This window comes from Glossina fuscipes, unplaced genomic scaffold, assembly GCF_014805625.2.
Source record: "Glossina fuscipes isolate IAEA_lab_2018 unplaced genomic scaffold, Yale_Gfus_2 0, whole genome shotgun sequence".
NCBI classification, from domain to species: Eukaryota; Metazoa; Arthropoda; class Insecta; order Diptera; family Glossinidae; genus Glossina; species Glossina fuscipes.
In genome coordinates, this window is record NW_023998414.1 from 35,305,197 (window position 1) to 35,319,119 (window position 13,923).

A 13,923-nucleotide genomic window follows, 5' to 3' on the forward strand; every position below is an offset into this window, starting at 1 on the left:
CATACATACATACATACATACATACATACATACATACATACATACATTCATACATACATTCATACATACATACATACATGCACACATACATAGTCACGCACGTTAACATACATTATATATAATAAAATATCTGAGCAATATTATTTTTCAGATATTTTTTTTTAAAACAATTGTGATAAAAACCAAAACAATTCATATTAAAAAATAAAAAACATGTATAGACACGCTAGGTGAAGAGAACATTTTAGAAGAGTCGGGGGTGCAATGCAGTTTCGGTATAAAAAGAAGGTGAAATAAGTGTAAGCTATAAAGTGAGATATTGAAGGCGTGAAAGAGCGTTTCAGATGTCCGTTTACTGATAATGATGCAATTGATTTAAAATTTAATTTTTCTTTATTACAATATATGCTATAATCAAAAGAGAAAATATAAATAGAGAGAAAAAAACAAAACAGTTTTCTCTGTATGTGTGAGAGAGTGTGATGAATTCTGATGGAGATGCGTTAATTGATTACTCTACGCGTGTGGTTGTCATTGCGTGTTTGGTGTTTTTCTTTTTTTAAAAGAAAATAACTAACGAGTTTTCCTTTTTGCGTTTTTTGCTTGTTTTTTTTTTTTTTTTTTTTTTTTTTTTTTTTAAGGGAATGGGAGAAGTTTTGTAGATGAGAATTCCTTTTGAGAGTTTACTTGTCTGGTTTTTGTCTTTATCCCTTCTCTTCTTTTTTTTTTGTTTTGTTTGCATTTATTGTTTGTTTGGTTTGTATTCTTAACATTGTTTTTATTGTTTTGTGGGCTTTTTATTAATTTTTCTTTTTTTTATTTTTTTAAATTTTTGTTTTGTAAAATTTTCGTTGTTTTTCATTTTTTTTTTTTTTTTTTTTTTTTTTAAGGAGTTAGTGTAAATGCAATGTTGGTTGGGGTAATGTAAAAAATTTTTGTTAGGTTATATGAACGAACAATAATTTTTTGTTATTATTGTTGTTGTTGTTGTTGTCGGTGTTTTACATTTAAGAACACAAATTAAGAAGAAATTGTAATTTTTTTCAGCGAAAAACATTGAATTTTAAAATTAAAAACAAAAAGGAGAATTAAATTAAAAAAAAAATAATAATAATAATAAAGTGGGGGGAAAGGAGAAAAAGGAAAACGATATATGATTTTAATATTGATATTTTGTTGTATTAAAAAATAAATTTCATTTTAAATTTACCGCTCGTAAAGGCATTTTGAAATTGGCTGCTGCCTGTTGTTGTATTTGATAAGCTAAGCTATGAATTTTAAAGCCATAAAGTCTGAGAAAAGAAATCGAAAACTTTCACCAATTAAACAAGCACAAAACATTGTGGGGAAGTGTTTTTATTACATACCTTGGAACAAATTGATTAGTAGGTCGTTTAGGACGATATTCCGGATGCACCATAAATAACATATGCGGAAAACCAGTACCAAAATAAGCGCCATCTGTGTGATGATGACGTGATGATTTTGGTGTATAAACATCAATACATTTTGGGCAATAGACTTTAACCATAGCTTCACCAGGTATATCAGATAGACCTACACAAACCAAAGAAATTAATAATTTATTTTTATTTTTATTAAAGATTTTAAAACCAGAAGGAAAAAAATATTAAGTAAATAAACTTTTACCTAATGGCAACATAGGTTGACTTTCACAATAGACACGTGGACAATGCCCAAAATCACCAGTCTGATATTTTTCAATCATTTGGGCTATACCACGATTTGTCAATATATATCTGGCATGTATTAAACCATATAACATTTCAGCTGCCTGTTCAGTCATATCCGATTGCAATGGGTTATCTTCAAGTTCATCCTCTGTTGTTAATAGTTTTCCCCGCCATAGCGGAAATATATCGTAAAACAATATATTTGAATATTAAAAAAAAAAAAATTTTTACAATAATTATTTTATACTATTTACCTGGTTCCAGGTCAAGTATCATATCAAGTGCTTGTCTATAATTTGGAACCTGCTCGTTTAAACCAGTCAAATTGAATTTATCCTGTATGTAGTCCTCATCAACCTAAAAAGACGAAAAAAACAATAATAATTTCAAATATTGGTAAAATATTCATAATAATAAAGCTTTGCGTCCGAAAAACGAATCAATAAATAGCATAAGTAATAAGCGGCTTTCGGCCGCCCTTATACATTCGCTTTATTTTCCTAAAGAAATTTAACTTATATTCAATTTGGATATACTTTTAATACATATTACTAATACATTTATATTGATTTTTATTTACTAAAGTAAGAAATTGTGGCCAATCGATGTAAATGATATATCTATCGTCTCGTATGTATCTTACATTTTACATATATTTGAAATCATATTTTTGGAGAATTGTCCAGCACTTCATGGACAATAATAAAAAAAGTATACCTTGTTCGCCTTGTTTATAAATAGTTTTATGGAAATTAACCATATTGTATCAGCAGACCGTGAAACATATTAAAAATGCACTCTGTTCCTTTTCTTTTTCAAAATTATAATGAAAAAGGGAATGTAGCAATTCAGCATATTGAATTAGATGATACATGATATATTAATAATCGTAAATCACTGTTAAGAGCAGTTCTACAACCTGCTTTTAACCAAGAAGAACAAGAAGAAGAAGCAAAATGTTTAGCTTTAATCTTTTAATTATAGATCGGTGCGTTTGAAGAACAAAACAATGTTTTTCGCTCGAAAAAGAGGAAGCAACGGTATCTTAGTCAAGCAATTAATGAAAGTTCGTCCACTTAATGAAACACAAACCACGTTCCCTTTTAAGACGAGAAAAGTGGTTAAATTTTCATCATGACAACGCCCAGCTATATGTAATGATTATAATATTACGTGAAGAACATTAGATGAGTCAATAAATGCGATCTTTCATTAACTGCATTGCTGAATTACTGACCTTTCGTCTCTTTATTAATCAATAAACTTATATGGATATTTACTTCGCCCTTGATATCTTTTTTCTTTTAATAGCGATCCCTCACAACTTAAGGTACTTTTGTGAAACAGTACGTGACTAGGCTAGGAATACATGAAATCTCACGTGTTGTTCTATTTGTTTCAAATACGGAGCCGTTTGTATCAATTTCATTCTTCGGAGTATTTTCAATGAATATATATATATATATATATATATATATATATATATCATGTTTATATCGATGGTTTAAAAGTGCGTATAGATCTAACGCTATTTACAAAAAATTAGAATACTACCCCAATCTTTAGAGCCGTAGGAGCATCAGCAATGAATGGCTGAATCAATTTAAAATCTCACGTACATATGAAATTTTAGAGCATGATGTGCGTATAAGATCTTAGGGTGTTGTAAACCATAACTCGTTAATCTTGATGACTTTAAAAAGAAAATTGAATATTGTATGGGAAATTGAGAGTAAAAGGAAAGAGATCTTGAAAACTTCCTCAGAAGAAGGAGGTTAGAACTAATTGATTTCAGTAGATATGCGTGACTTTAATAACGATATTCAAGCCAAGAGAAAGATCATGAAATTATTAAGAAAACAACGTGATCTCTGTACATCACTACAGAGTGTATTGAGCTTTTAAAGCACTTATTCGTTAACTTCTTTATTACTTAAAACTTCAGATATCTATCGGTCTATCAGTCAAATATCCTCTATTGCTTTTCGCTTATACTCTCCCCTTTTAATCGTTCCTTGGAAGAACGCTGAAATAGATTACTTCCTCAACATTTTTGCACATGTTTAAGCAGCAGCTGTGTACAACCGGCGACAACCGTGAGTCGGTTTGAAATAAGTTTGAAAGTATGTATTAAACGAACCCTTCGTTGTGCCTGTCCTAGATTTTGTGCAACCAGAACTGTTTAATTGCTAATAAATTTCACATGATTAGATAACCAATAAAAATAAAGAGGTATATGGTTAAGATACTAGTACAAGAAACTCTATATAGAATTAAATTAATTAACTATGGTAAGTTAAAGCTAAACGGAAATTATGATAGTAGTTACCTCGCAAAAGAATTCATTGCCGCGTAAACCACAGAACCAAGTAACCCAAGAGACTTCCTCCGAGCTGCTCATTTTTCTGTAAAAACGAAAGACCTTTTTACGTTCAGACATTTACTGAATATAAAATCAAAAAATCAAAAATAAAAAGGTTAATGTAATTTCGAGGGTACATGTTGGTGTATATGTACGTGAATTGTGTCTATGTATGAGGGCGGGGAGAGTCCGCCGTTCACACACTCTTGAGCACAATACTTATAACAGGCAAATGACCATGTAGTTTTTCAATAAATTAAAATATCGAATTGCTTCCGAAATGACTTATGTATTAAATAAAAAAATCATCTCATTCACCACGCACATTAGAGGGAATATTTTAGCTAAATACAACAAATCGTATAAAAACAAAACGAGAATGAGTTTTTGAAATAAAAAAAAAACGTCTTCAATTTATTACATATATCGGTATTTTTCACACTTTTTACACTTTATTTACTTAGGGATTCGCAAGGAATAGAAAAACTTTTTCGAAATCTATAAATTTAATGTCCTTAAAAATCTTTCCACGTTTTACTTTTTCACACAGAATGAGAAATTCCTCTTTATTTGATATTTTAAAAAAAATTATCTTTCATTTCACCGACTACGACATATTTTTCACCAAAAAAAAAAAAGAGCAGCAAAACTTAAAAAAGAATTATTCACTTGTCCGCTTTATGCTGAAGATTTATTTCACGATTCATGATATTTTACGCGTTTTCAACTATTCTAGTGGTATCTTTTACTCATATCGTCTTCTATTTGCAGGCATGCAAACTGTACATTGTATAGGTCTCTTTCAGACACACCGTACTGTCGGGCAACGCATAACTCTTTCATTTTCTCTCACTTTCTTTTCTGTCTGTCTATGAAGTTTTCTTATTTTCATTTTTGCCGCTCGGGCTACTTTAAAAACTTAAGACATATTAATATTTTCTTGACATTAAACTTTTTTTCTCACATACTTTTTAACACTAGCCTATTTGAGTAGCACGTTTAAATAATTGAATTTAATTCAATTAACTTCTTCGCCATATAGCAAAACGGAAAAAAAAAAAAAACTTACCTTTAGCAAATCACACAAACCACGTTTAAGGATGGAAAAAGTGTTGCCGATGTTTCTTTCTACGGCAAAAACTATCTCTAATCTAGAGAAACAATTATCAAGAGATTCAGGGTGTCTTTGAATTAAAAAAAATACACAAAATTTAAATGGGATTGTAAATATTTTCTCAGCAAACTCACTCGATTTTACGAATTACTTTTTTAAACATATAAAGAAAAGCAATAAATAACGAAAAATAAATACATGAATGATTTGAAATGTTTATTACTTACAGTTTGCAATAATTAAAATAAGAGAAATGGTCTGTAAATTATAATCATAATATCCCTATATTTTAATGGATAAATATCAAAATACATAGGCATGGTCAGCCATTAAAATAAATATATTCAATATGTATTTTTGATCTAATTTGATAGCACCATCCTATAGGTAATAATAATTAAAGCAATAAAGTCAAAGCAACAATAAATAGAAGGCACATGTAATCATAAATTTTAAACAAGTTGATAATGTTAAAATTATGAATGAATGAATTTATTTGTAATGCGTTTAAAGTTTGCGATATCTGTACTGTTCACGAATAAATAATTGCAATATTTGATAATTCATATGAAATCGGCAAACTAAGCAAGCTCTGCACAAGCTCTGTAAGCTTTAAGCTGGGCCGGTTATTTCATTAACATTGTTTGTCATGTATAGCTACTGCCTTTACTTCCCGTGATCCTGACTCAAAAGAAGAGTCGTTTTTTATACGCAAATTGCCCTCGTTTTCATATTCGCGACTTTCGTCATTATCTTGGTATTTATGAATGCCACCTATAGATATACATTTTGATTGTCTACCAAGTCTATTTTGTGGGCTCTAGTTGTTCCTGTCTACATCAACGTTCGTCTTTTGCATCGTTCTACAGCAGCGATCCTATACAACTAAGAATTATTGGCTTATGCTGTAATTTCGATGTTATAAATCATACATTTTGGCGTCTTAATTAGTCCTACATAGATTTATCGCGCCCATCTCTCTCTATCTCTCTCTCTGTCTAGCCCATCTAACAAATAACCTAAATTTATATTTTCGAATCTTATTGAAGTTATTTTATTTCCTTAAAGGTTTCGGCATTGATTCTATTCTTACTTAACGTTTGCAACGTGTCAGAAACTTCACAAATTATACATTTATGCTTATCTGCTTGGTAGTATATTCTCATAATATTTGAATTTTGGTTAGTTTTTTTAGTTTCACATTAGATTTATCTTTTCAGATTTGTTAGATCTTTATCGGACCTCTGCATTTGGCTTTCTTCTTTTTTTTTGGTGCAATGTATAATAGCATCTCTATACGTAACGCAAGCATAATACTTAAATATCACTTGTTACAGAACTGTAGGTCAGTGCAACTCGCACAAACTTTTGGAACCACTCGTAAGTTTATCATGCCTACGGTAATATAATGAAGACGGTAATTATCAATTTCCATGGTAAATAGTAGTAGCGTTTCTCGAACACCTATTTCTATTTATATGAATTCGAGAAAGATATCGAAGAATTTTTAGAGTTACCCATGCCCTAAATTTTCTTTCTTTTCTAAAATTCAACAAAATGCTAAATTTTTCGCTGTGTTCACTTAGTTTATATTACTTGCTTTCTGATTAACAACATATATAAAATTAGAAAAACTTTCTACGCTGTATTTTTAAAGTTTTTAATGTACTTTAGTCTTTATAATGAAATATCATATTTTACATGGAACAGGATGATTGTAGTTGTTTTGTCATTACAGCCATTCGAAATTTGCTTATTAATGCGATATGCAGAAATATTACAATAATAACAAAAGTGTTAAAATTTCTACTACAATTACGAACTAACCCTGCTTTATGAGTCTTGACATGTTTATGTTTTCCGAACATTTCCTTTAACCGAAGTGTAATTAGTTTTGACGCATTCTACATCAATTCTTTTTTTCGTGACCATTTACAAGTAAAGATGGCTCCGACTGTAAGTTTTCCTCAAAATTAAAAAAGCTTGTTAATAAAACTAATAAATTTTTAAAATAAACTCAACTTGAATGATTATTATACGAAAGTAATTAGAAAACATCGGCGTCCGATGAAGGATGCTTTGGAATTTTAAAGATTAATATTTCCTTTACTATGCTAATGTGTATGGTATTTTATTTTAGCCTAAAGCAAGTAAAATAATAATGTGGCTGAGAAAGCCCCCTGAAGTTTCTGATAAAGGTTGTACTCTTGCGAAGGAAATATGTGTTTAGATTTCTTAATTAAGCAACAAAGTCCTTTTTTTGGTGCAATTAAAACAACAACATGGCTTGTATTGTTTGTCAGCTTTAACTATTTTTTTAAAAATATGCTGTAATTTTTAAATTTCCAAAGCATTTAATCTTTATTTTATAGACGCATTCAACTTATTTTTTAAATTCATATGATTCATTAACAGTTTCTCAAAATTTCTTCAAAATTTACAGGCCAAAGCGACTAAGACAGCTACCAGCAAAACTCCCGCTCCTGCTCCTGCAGTTGCAAAGAAGAAAGATGCAAAAGCAGCCCCCGTTTCCAAGGAAGCAGTGAAAAAGTCTGTTAAATCTGTGCCTGCTAAGGAAATTGCTAAAAAAGATACAAAGTCTGGTGCCACCAAAGAAGCGCCACGGAAAGATGCCAAGCCAGCTGCTGATCCAGTTAAGGAAGCAGCATCCAAAGTCGATAAGTCTACCACTGAAAAATCCCATAAAACGGCGCCTGCTAAGCCCGTTGCCGCAAAAGGGAAGAAAAGCTCAACACCGACTGCTGCTGCAGCCGCTAGCCAGGCTCCAGTTAAGGAGGCAGCAGCTAAAGTGGAAAAACCCGCTACTGAAAAACCCCACAAGGCAGCAGCTGCTAAACCGGTTGCCGCTAAACCGAAAAAAAGTGTAACAGCCTCTGCTGCGGCTGCCACTGGCAAGGTGGGGAAGAAGGTTATTTTACGTGGCAAAAGTCTAAAGAAGAAGAAGGTCTCCTTACGTTTTGGCATTGATTGCACCAACATAGCCGAAGATAATATCATGGATGTGGCTGACTTCGTAAGTAAATTGAAAAACCAAAATTCTGAACTGGAGATAAAGTAGTGAAGAGCAATTAATGCACTGCAGAACTTGGTTACATGCATAAAAAAGCCTAAACGGCTGTTAGTAGACGTTTTTTAATAGAAGAGCTCTGGATGTTGTACGACGGGGTAGCCTCTGATTGCCAGAACCGGGTCTGGCCAGTGGTGCAACCGTTTGTGAACAACATCAAGTCATATTATGTAGACCGTTAAAAAACGGTGAGCTCTGGCAGATAGCTTCTTGCAACCGCAAGTACTCTGCTTAAGATACATAATGTGCCCTGCTAAAGCGTTTTAACAAGATAGGGCGCTGCAGGTCTCCTACTTAAAATTCTGCAATGTTCTATAATTCCATTTGTCTTCTTTGGGTTTCTTTACTTGATGACGGCAAGGTAAAAAAGCTTTTGAAGTACTTTAAGTTTTCCTTCTCTTACTCATTTTTCTTGGTTAACAAAAAAAGCAATTTTAAAATTTTGTTCCTTAAGTTGGCCACGTCTAATTTACCGTTAGAAAATGTTAATTTGTCTTTCCAATGGTAGTGTAAGCGTGGTATATTATTGATCTACTACTCTCTTCAGTTCAATTAGTTCTTTGATCACAATTGAATTTAAGAACTTGAAGGAGGAAGGAGGGACAAGTGCAGTAAATTTTAAAAGTGCTTTTATTATCCATTTGTTGTGTGCCTCAATTACTTATTATCTCTTATCTCATTTCTTGTTGCAATTAGGAAAAATATGTCAAGGCTCGCTTGAAGGTCAATGGAAAAGTCAACAATTTGGGTAATAATGTCACGTTCGAACGTGTTAAAATGAAGTTGTATGTCAATTCCGATGTACATTTCTCCAAAGCATATCTTAAGTATTTAACCAAAAAATACTTAAAGAAGAACAGCTTACGTGATTGGATTCGTGTGGTAGCCGATGATAAGGACTCATATGAATTGCGCTATTTCAGAATTAGCTCTAACGATGATGAAGATGAAGACGCCGAATAGAAAGGGAAAATATATAATTTTATTTTTTCTTAAACGTAATTGAACTTTTATAAATTAGAAAGTGCTAATAATAAAGTTCTTTCTTTTTTTTAACAATTTGTGTAAAAAAAAAAATGATGAGACAATAATGAACCGGATGGGAGATTCCTACAAAAAAGGAATTATATTCAGCTTCACCTCAGTTGTTTATAATACATTAGATATTTTATTGTCTATAAGTAAACGTGTTTATATTTGTTTGTTCATATTCAGCATTTTACTCGTCAAAATTTATTTTATCCCCTTCAAAATAGGCTCCATCATTTACAATACAATTGCTCCAGCGCTTGACCCAATCTTCCATACATATCATGTACGCGGACTGGGGTATTGCCTTTAGCTCTTTCAACCAGTTTTCTTTCATACTTTCCATCGTTTCAAAGCGCCCCCTTCGGAGCGACAATTTCAACTTGGCAAAAAGAAAAAAATCGAAAGGGGACATGTCAGGTGAGTACGGAGCTTGTCCGATCACGTTAGTCGAGTTTTTAGCTAGAAATTCGCGAACAATGATGGCTTCGTTCGGGGGCGTAGTGTCGTGGTGCAAAATCCACGAATTGTCCTTCCATAATTCCGGGCGTTTTTTTCGGATACTTTCCCGCAAACGCTTCATCACTTCCAAATAGTATTCCTTATTTTCCGTTTGTTTCTCTGGAAGGTATTCGCAGTGTACTACCCCACGGTAATCGAAGAAAACTGTCAACATGGCTTTAATTCTCGAATGACTTTGGCGTATTTTCTTGGATTTCGGTTCATTTTCGAGACAACATTCGGAAGACTGTTGATTTTTTTGCGTATCGAATTCATAAATCCATGCATGGTGGCCAGTTACTATGCGATGCATAAAAGTAGGATCTGTAGAGACTTGTGAAATCATGTCTTCAGCGACCTGCTTTCGATGTTTTTTTTGGACAAAATTAAGTTCTTTCGGAACAAGCCGTCCCGCGACACGTTTCATACCCAAAATATCAGTAAGAATGTTATGAACGGATTTAAAGGATATGTTCATCTCCTGCGCTAGCTCCCTAAGACTCATGCGAGCCCCAGCTTCCAACATCAACCTCTGTATTTTGTTGATATTTTCGTCATTCCTCGCCGTTGGAGGTCGGCCAGAACGAGGCAGATCAACTACTACCTCCCGAGCTTCTTTGAATGCTTTGTACCATCCATATGCCTGCGTTTTTGACATACATGATGTACCGTAAGTTTTCTGCAACATTTTCAGCGATTCGGCACACGAAATTTTGTTTGCAACACAAAACTTTAGGCAAACTCTTTGATCAACTAAGGTTTCCATTTTAGAATTAGTAAACTGAAGGGATATATTATAACAACAAGAGCACCTTTAAACCAACGATTGTCTATAAATCTAAACAACTCATTAACTTTCTTTTACTTCAAAAAAAGTTAGTATGTTTGTAGGAATGATAACATTTTCTGTCGAACATATGGCGAATTGAACAGAATTATAGCATATTCCTGTTAATATTAAAACTAAAATTACCTTAAAATATATATATTTATGTCAAGAAAAATCTCATTACATCCAAACAAATCTTATCTACCTACATTGTGCTTCTATTTACGAGGAATGTTCTTTATTTATAAAATAGGAATTCAGCTACGTGAGAAATTTGGATGCAAATGCACTTCCTGTTTTAATTGATAAATAAAAACAAATTTTTGCTTCACAATAAATATTATTAATTTCTTTAAATTAAATATCAGCGCTAAAAGCAGTCTGTTTACAAGAAGAAATTTGTTTACAAACTGTAATTAAATATGTGCAAAAGTCAATTAAGCAACTGTGTACAACTGTCGATTAGTTCTCGCAGGTGGAATTCATTCTTAATTTCTTTGTTTGATTCAATGATACAACCTGTTTCACTTCTTCGGCGAATTTCACGGACAAGGCATTTTAATGCCAATTTTAATTGTTAAAGATTGCACTAGCAGTTAATTATCATTCGACTTCTATAAAATTTGTCATATTAATTGCTCTCTTTTATGAATATTACAATTCTTGCCATACAGAATATTGAATTTGAATGTGATTATGTCAAGTTTGATTTATCAGTGTTGAGCATAAGTGAACACAAGTTAAACGATAGAATGGAATTAGAATTAGGGTTGCATTTTGCCAACCTAATACAGAATGATTCAGTACATATTAATTATATGTATTTAAGCTGAAATTAAATTGTCTTAATAGACTTTTTTCGCTTTCACCGCAGATCTGTGAAATATTATTCGATAGCAGTCGCCGAAAGAACGTTCCATAAAGTCTTGCTATTGAACCAACAAAATTGAAACGCCTCGCAACGTCCAACTAGACGCGTTCTCCAAGACTTTAAAAATTGTCTTGGAATATGTAGTCTATGCTTAGGGTTTTTTGTGTTTTAAATGTCAAAGATTTTTGATCCCCGTCAGGATTAAAAAAGCAAATGCCGAAGCTTTACCTAAATATATATTATTATAAAAAACAAAAAATAGGTGGTGATAACAATTCAGCACTTGGTATAAATCAATGATATTTCAAATTTCTCACAATTAAGTATTCCGGTTTGTTATGTTCACTTACGTTACTCATTATCAAAAACACTAATGCAACAACGATTTCTCGTAGAGCACGTTCGAATTCTTCAAATCAATTAATTAAAAAAAATTATAACAAAAATGTCTGAAAATGCAAATGATGAAGTGAACGTCAGTAAACACAAAAATAAACGTTATTTTGAAGACACGGTGGATGAAAATGAGGTAAAAAAGATAAAAGTTAAGCGCAAACGACAAGACTTTAAAGGAGAAATTATTAAAGTGGAGCAAAGTGTACAAAAGCCCTTCAAATCTAAAACATACGTTAAAAAATTCCGGCCACAGTTGGACAAGCGACCAAAACTTCCCAAAGAAGTATTAAATAAACACACAAGAGGTGAACGGGTAGACACTGATGGAATTAAAACGAACTATTTTAAAGAGAAGCAACGGCGTAAAGAAATTTATTTGGAATATGCTACTGAACAAGCAGCCCGCACTGAAATATTATTATCGGAGCCACAGGGTTTTATAGAACCCGGTGATGGGGAAATAACGGCTCAATACCGTCAGGCAGATATAGTTAAAAATGTTGATATACAATCGGCAGCCAAGCATTTTAAATTGAATTTGGATTTTGGACCCTATTGTATGCGTTATTCTAAAAACGGTCGCCATTTACTTTTGGGTGGACGGAAAGGCCATGTAGCGGCCTTTGATTGGGTGACTAAAAAATTACATTGTGAAATGAATGTTATGGAAGAGGTAGCGGATGTAAGCTTCTTTCATACACACACAATGTTTGCTTGCGCTCAAAAGGATCACGTTTATGTGTACGATAACCAGGGAACCGAATTGCATTGTGTTAAAAGGTTATATAGGGTAAACAGAATGGAATTTTTGCCTTACCATTTCTTTTGGCTACGGGTAATAATGATGGATATGCTTCCTGGTTGGACGTATCGATAGGAGAACTGGTGGGTAATTTCAATACTAATGTGGGAGCCATACGCTTAATGCGGCATAATCCTGCTAATGGAGTCCTATGTATAGGCGGTGGCAAAGGCGTAGTGTCAATGTGGTCACCGAAGGTTAAAGAACCTTTAGCTAAACTATTGTGTCATCCTACACCTATATCAACGTTAACGGTAGACCACAAAGGTCAACATTTGATAACGGCAGGTTTGGATCGTTTTGTTAAAGTTTGGGATATACGAGCTTTGAGCGGTCCTTTGGTTCAGTACAGACTTCGCGTGCCAGCAAATCAATTAGACGTTTCTCAAAGGGGTGTTCTAGCTCTTAGCCAGGGCAAAAATTGCGAGATGTACACTAATTTTGTAATGGAGAAAAAGCCAAGCCAGCCTTATTTAAAGCATTATTCTGATACTTTTGTACATGGTATGCGTTTTTGTCCGTATGAAGACATTTTGGGTATTGCAACAGCCAATGGTTTTCAGTCGCTATTAGTACCAGGTTCAGGTGAACCTAACTATGACGCGTTAGAAGATAATCCTTATGAAACAAAGAAGCAAAGACGTGAACGTGAAGTACATGCCCTACTCGAAAAAATACCAGCAGAGCTGATCACTTTGGATCCTAATGATATTACCACTGTTGACGTACCCTCACTTCAAGAGAAAGTGGACGCGAAAAAAGCTCTATTCTTTCTTAAACCACCCCAGGTGACAATAAACCCACGTCGTAAAATGAAGGGTCGTGGCGGAAGTGTTAAAGCGGCCCGTAATAAACAAATTGTTAAGGACATAAAGAGAAAGGTAAAACGCGCACATGCAAAAGACCCGACTTTCAAATAATTTCTAAATCAAATATTTTTACAGGAATTCATTGCAAACATCCGGCAAACCAAAAAATCCATAATTGCAACGCATAAGCAAGAGGAGGTCGGTGAAGACTTTTTACCTTTGGAAACACCTACTAGTGTTCTGGATCGTTTCAAGCCGAAGAAAATGAAAAAATAAAAAAAAACTATTTTACTTTTGTTTATATACTTCTATTAAAGTTCAATGTCAGTACATAGTGGCAATAATCATTTAGTCTTTCATCGGTTATACACTCATTCAGATTACTCGTTATTTCTCTTAAATCCTCTTCCCTTACACTTTGAGGATTC

The 13,923-nt window shown here is 33.0% G+C and overlaps 3 protein-coding genes across 10 annotated transcripts in view; 2 read left to right on the plus strand and 1 right to left on the minus strand.

Annotated features, from left to right (window-relative positions):
• Positions 1-5,203, minus strand: part of LOC119631676 (casein kinase II subunit beta) — a 21,808-nt gene extending 16,605 nt beyond the window's left edge. Inside the window, exons 1-6 of one of the 8 annotated variants that reach the window (XM_038024104.1) lie at positions 5,126-5,203; positions 4,024-4,099; positions 1,949-2,051; positions 1,651-1,842; positions 1,368-1,557; positions 1,211-1,292 (exon numbers count right to left, since the gene is read on the minus strand). In XM_038024104.1, coding sequence (XP_037880032.1) covers positions 1,211-1,292; positions 1,368-1,557; positions 1,651-1,842; positions 1,949-2,051; positions 4,024-4,095 — 639 coding nt within the window. In that variant the 5' untranslated portion in view covers positions 4,096-4,099; positions 5,126-5,203. The other 7 variants (XM_038024128.1, XM_038024112.1, XM_038024121.1 and 4 more) reach the window with 7 other exon arrangements.
• A 1,818-nt stretch (positions 5,204-7,021) lies between these two features.
• Positions 7,022-9,253, plus strand: LOC119642428 (60S ribosomal protein L22). Its single transcript, XM_038041594.1, has 3 exons — positions 7,022-7,126; positions 7,614-8,204; positions 8,955-9,253. The coding sequence occupies exons 1-3, from the start codon at positions 7,115-7,117 to the stop codon at positions 9,219-9,221; spliced, it is 870 nt and encodes a 289-aa protein (XP_037897522.1). The 5' UTR covers positions 7,022-7,114; the 3' UTR covers positions 9,222-9,253.
• A 2,679-nt stretch (positions 9,254-11,932) lies between these two features.
• Positions 11,933-13,891, plus strand: LOC119637669 (WD repeat-containing protein 46-like). The gene is given in 3 exon segments (XM_038033868.1): positions 11,933-12,705; positions 12,708-13,567; positions 13,631-13,891. Coding segments are annotated over 3 exon segments (1,773 nt in total). The 5' UTR covers position 11,933; the 3' UTR covers positions 13,772-13,891.
• Positions 13,892-13,923: the final 32 nt, after the last annotated feature.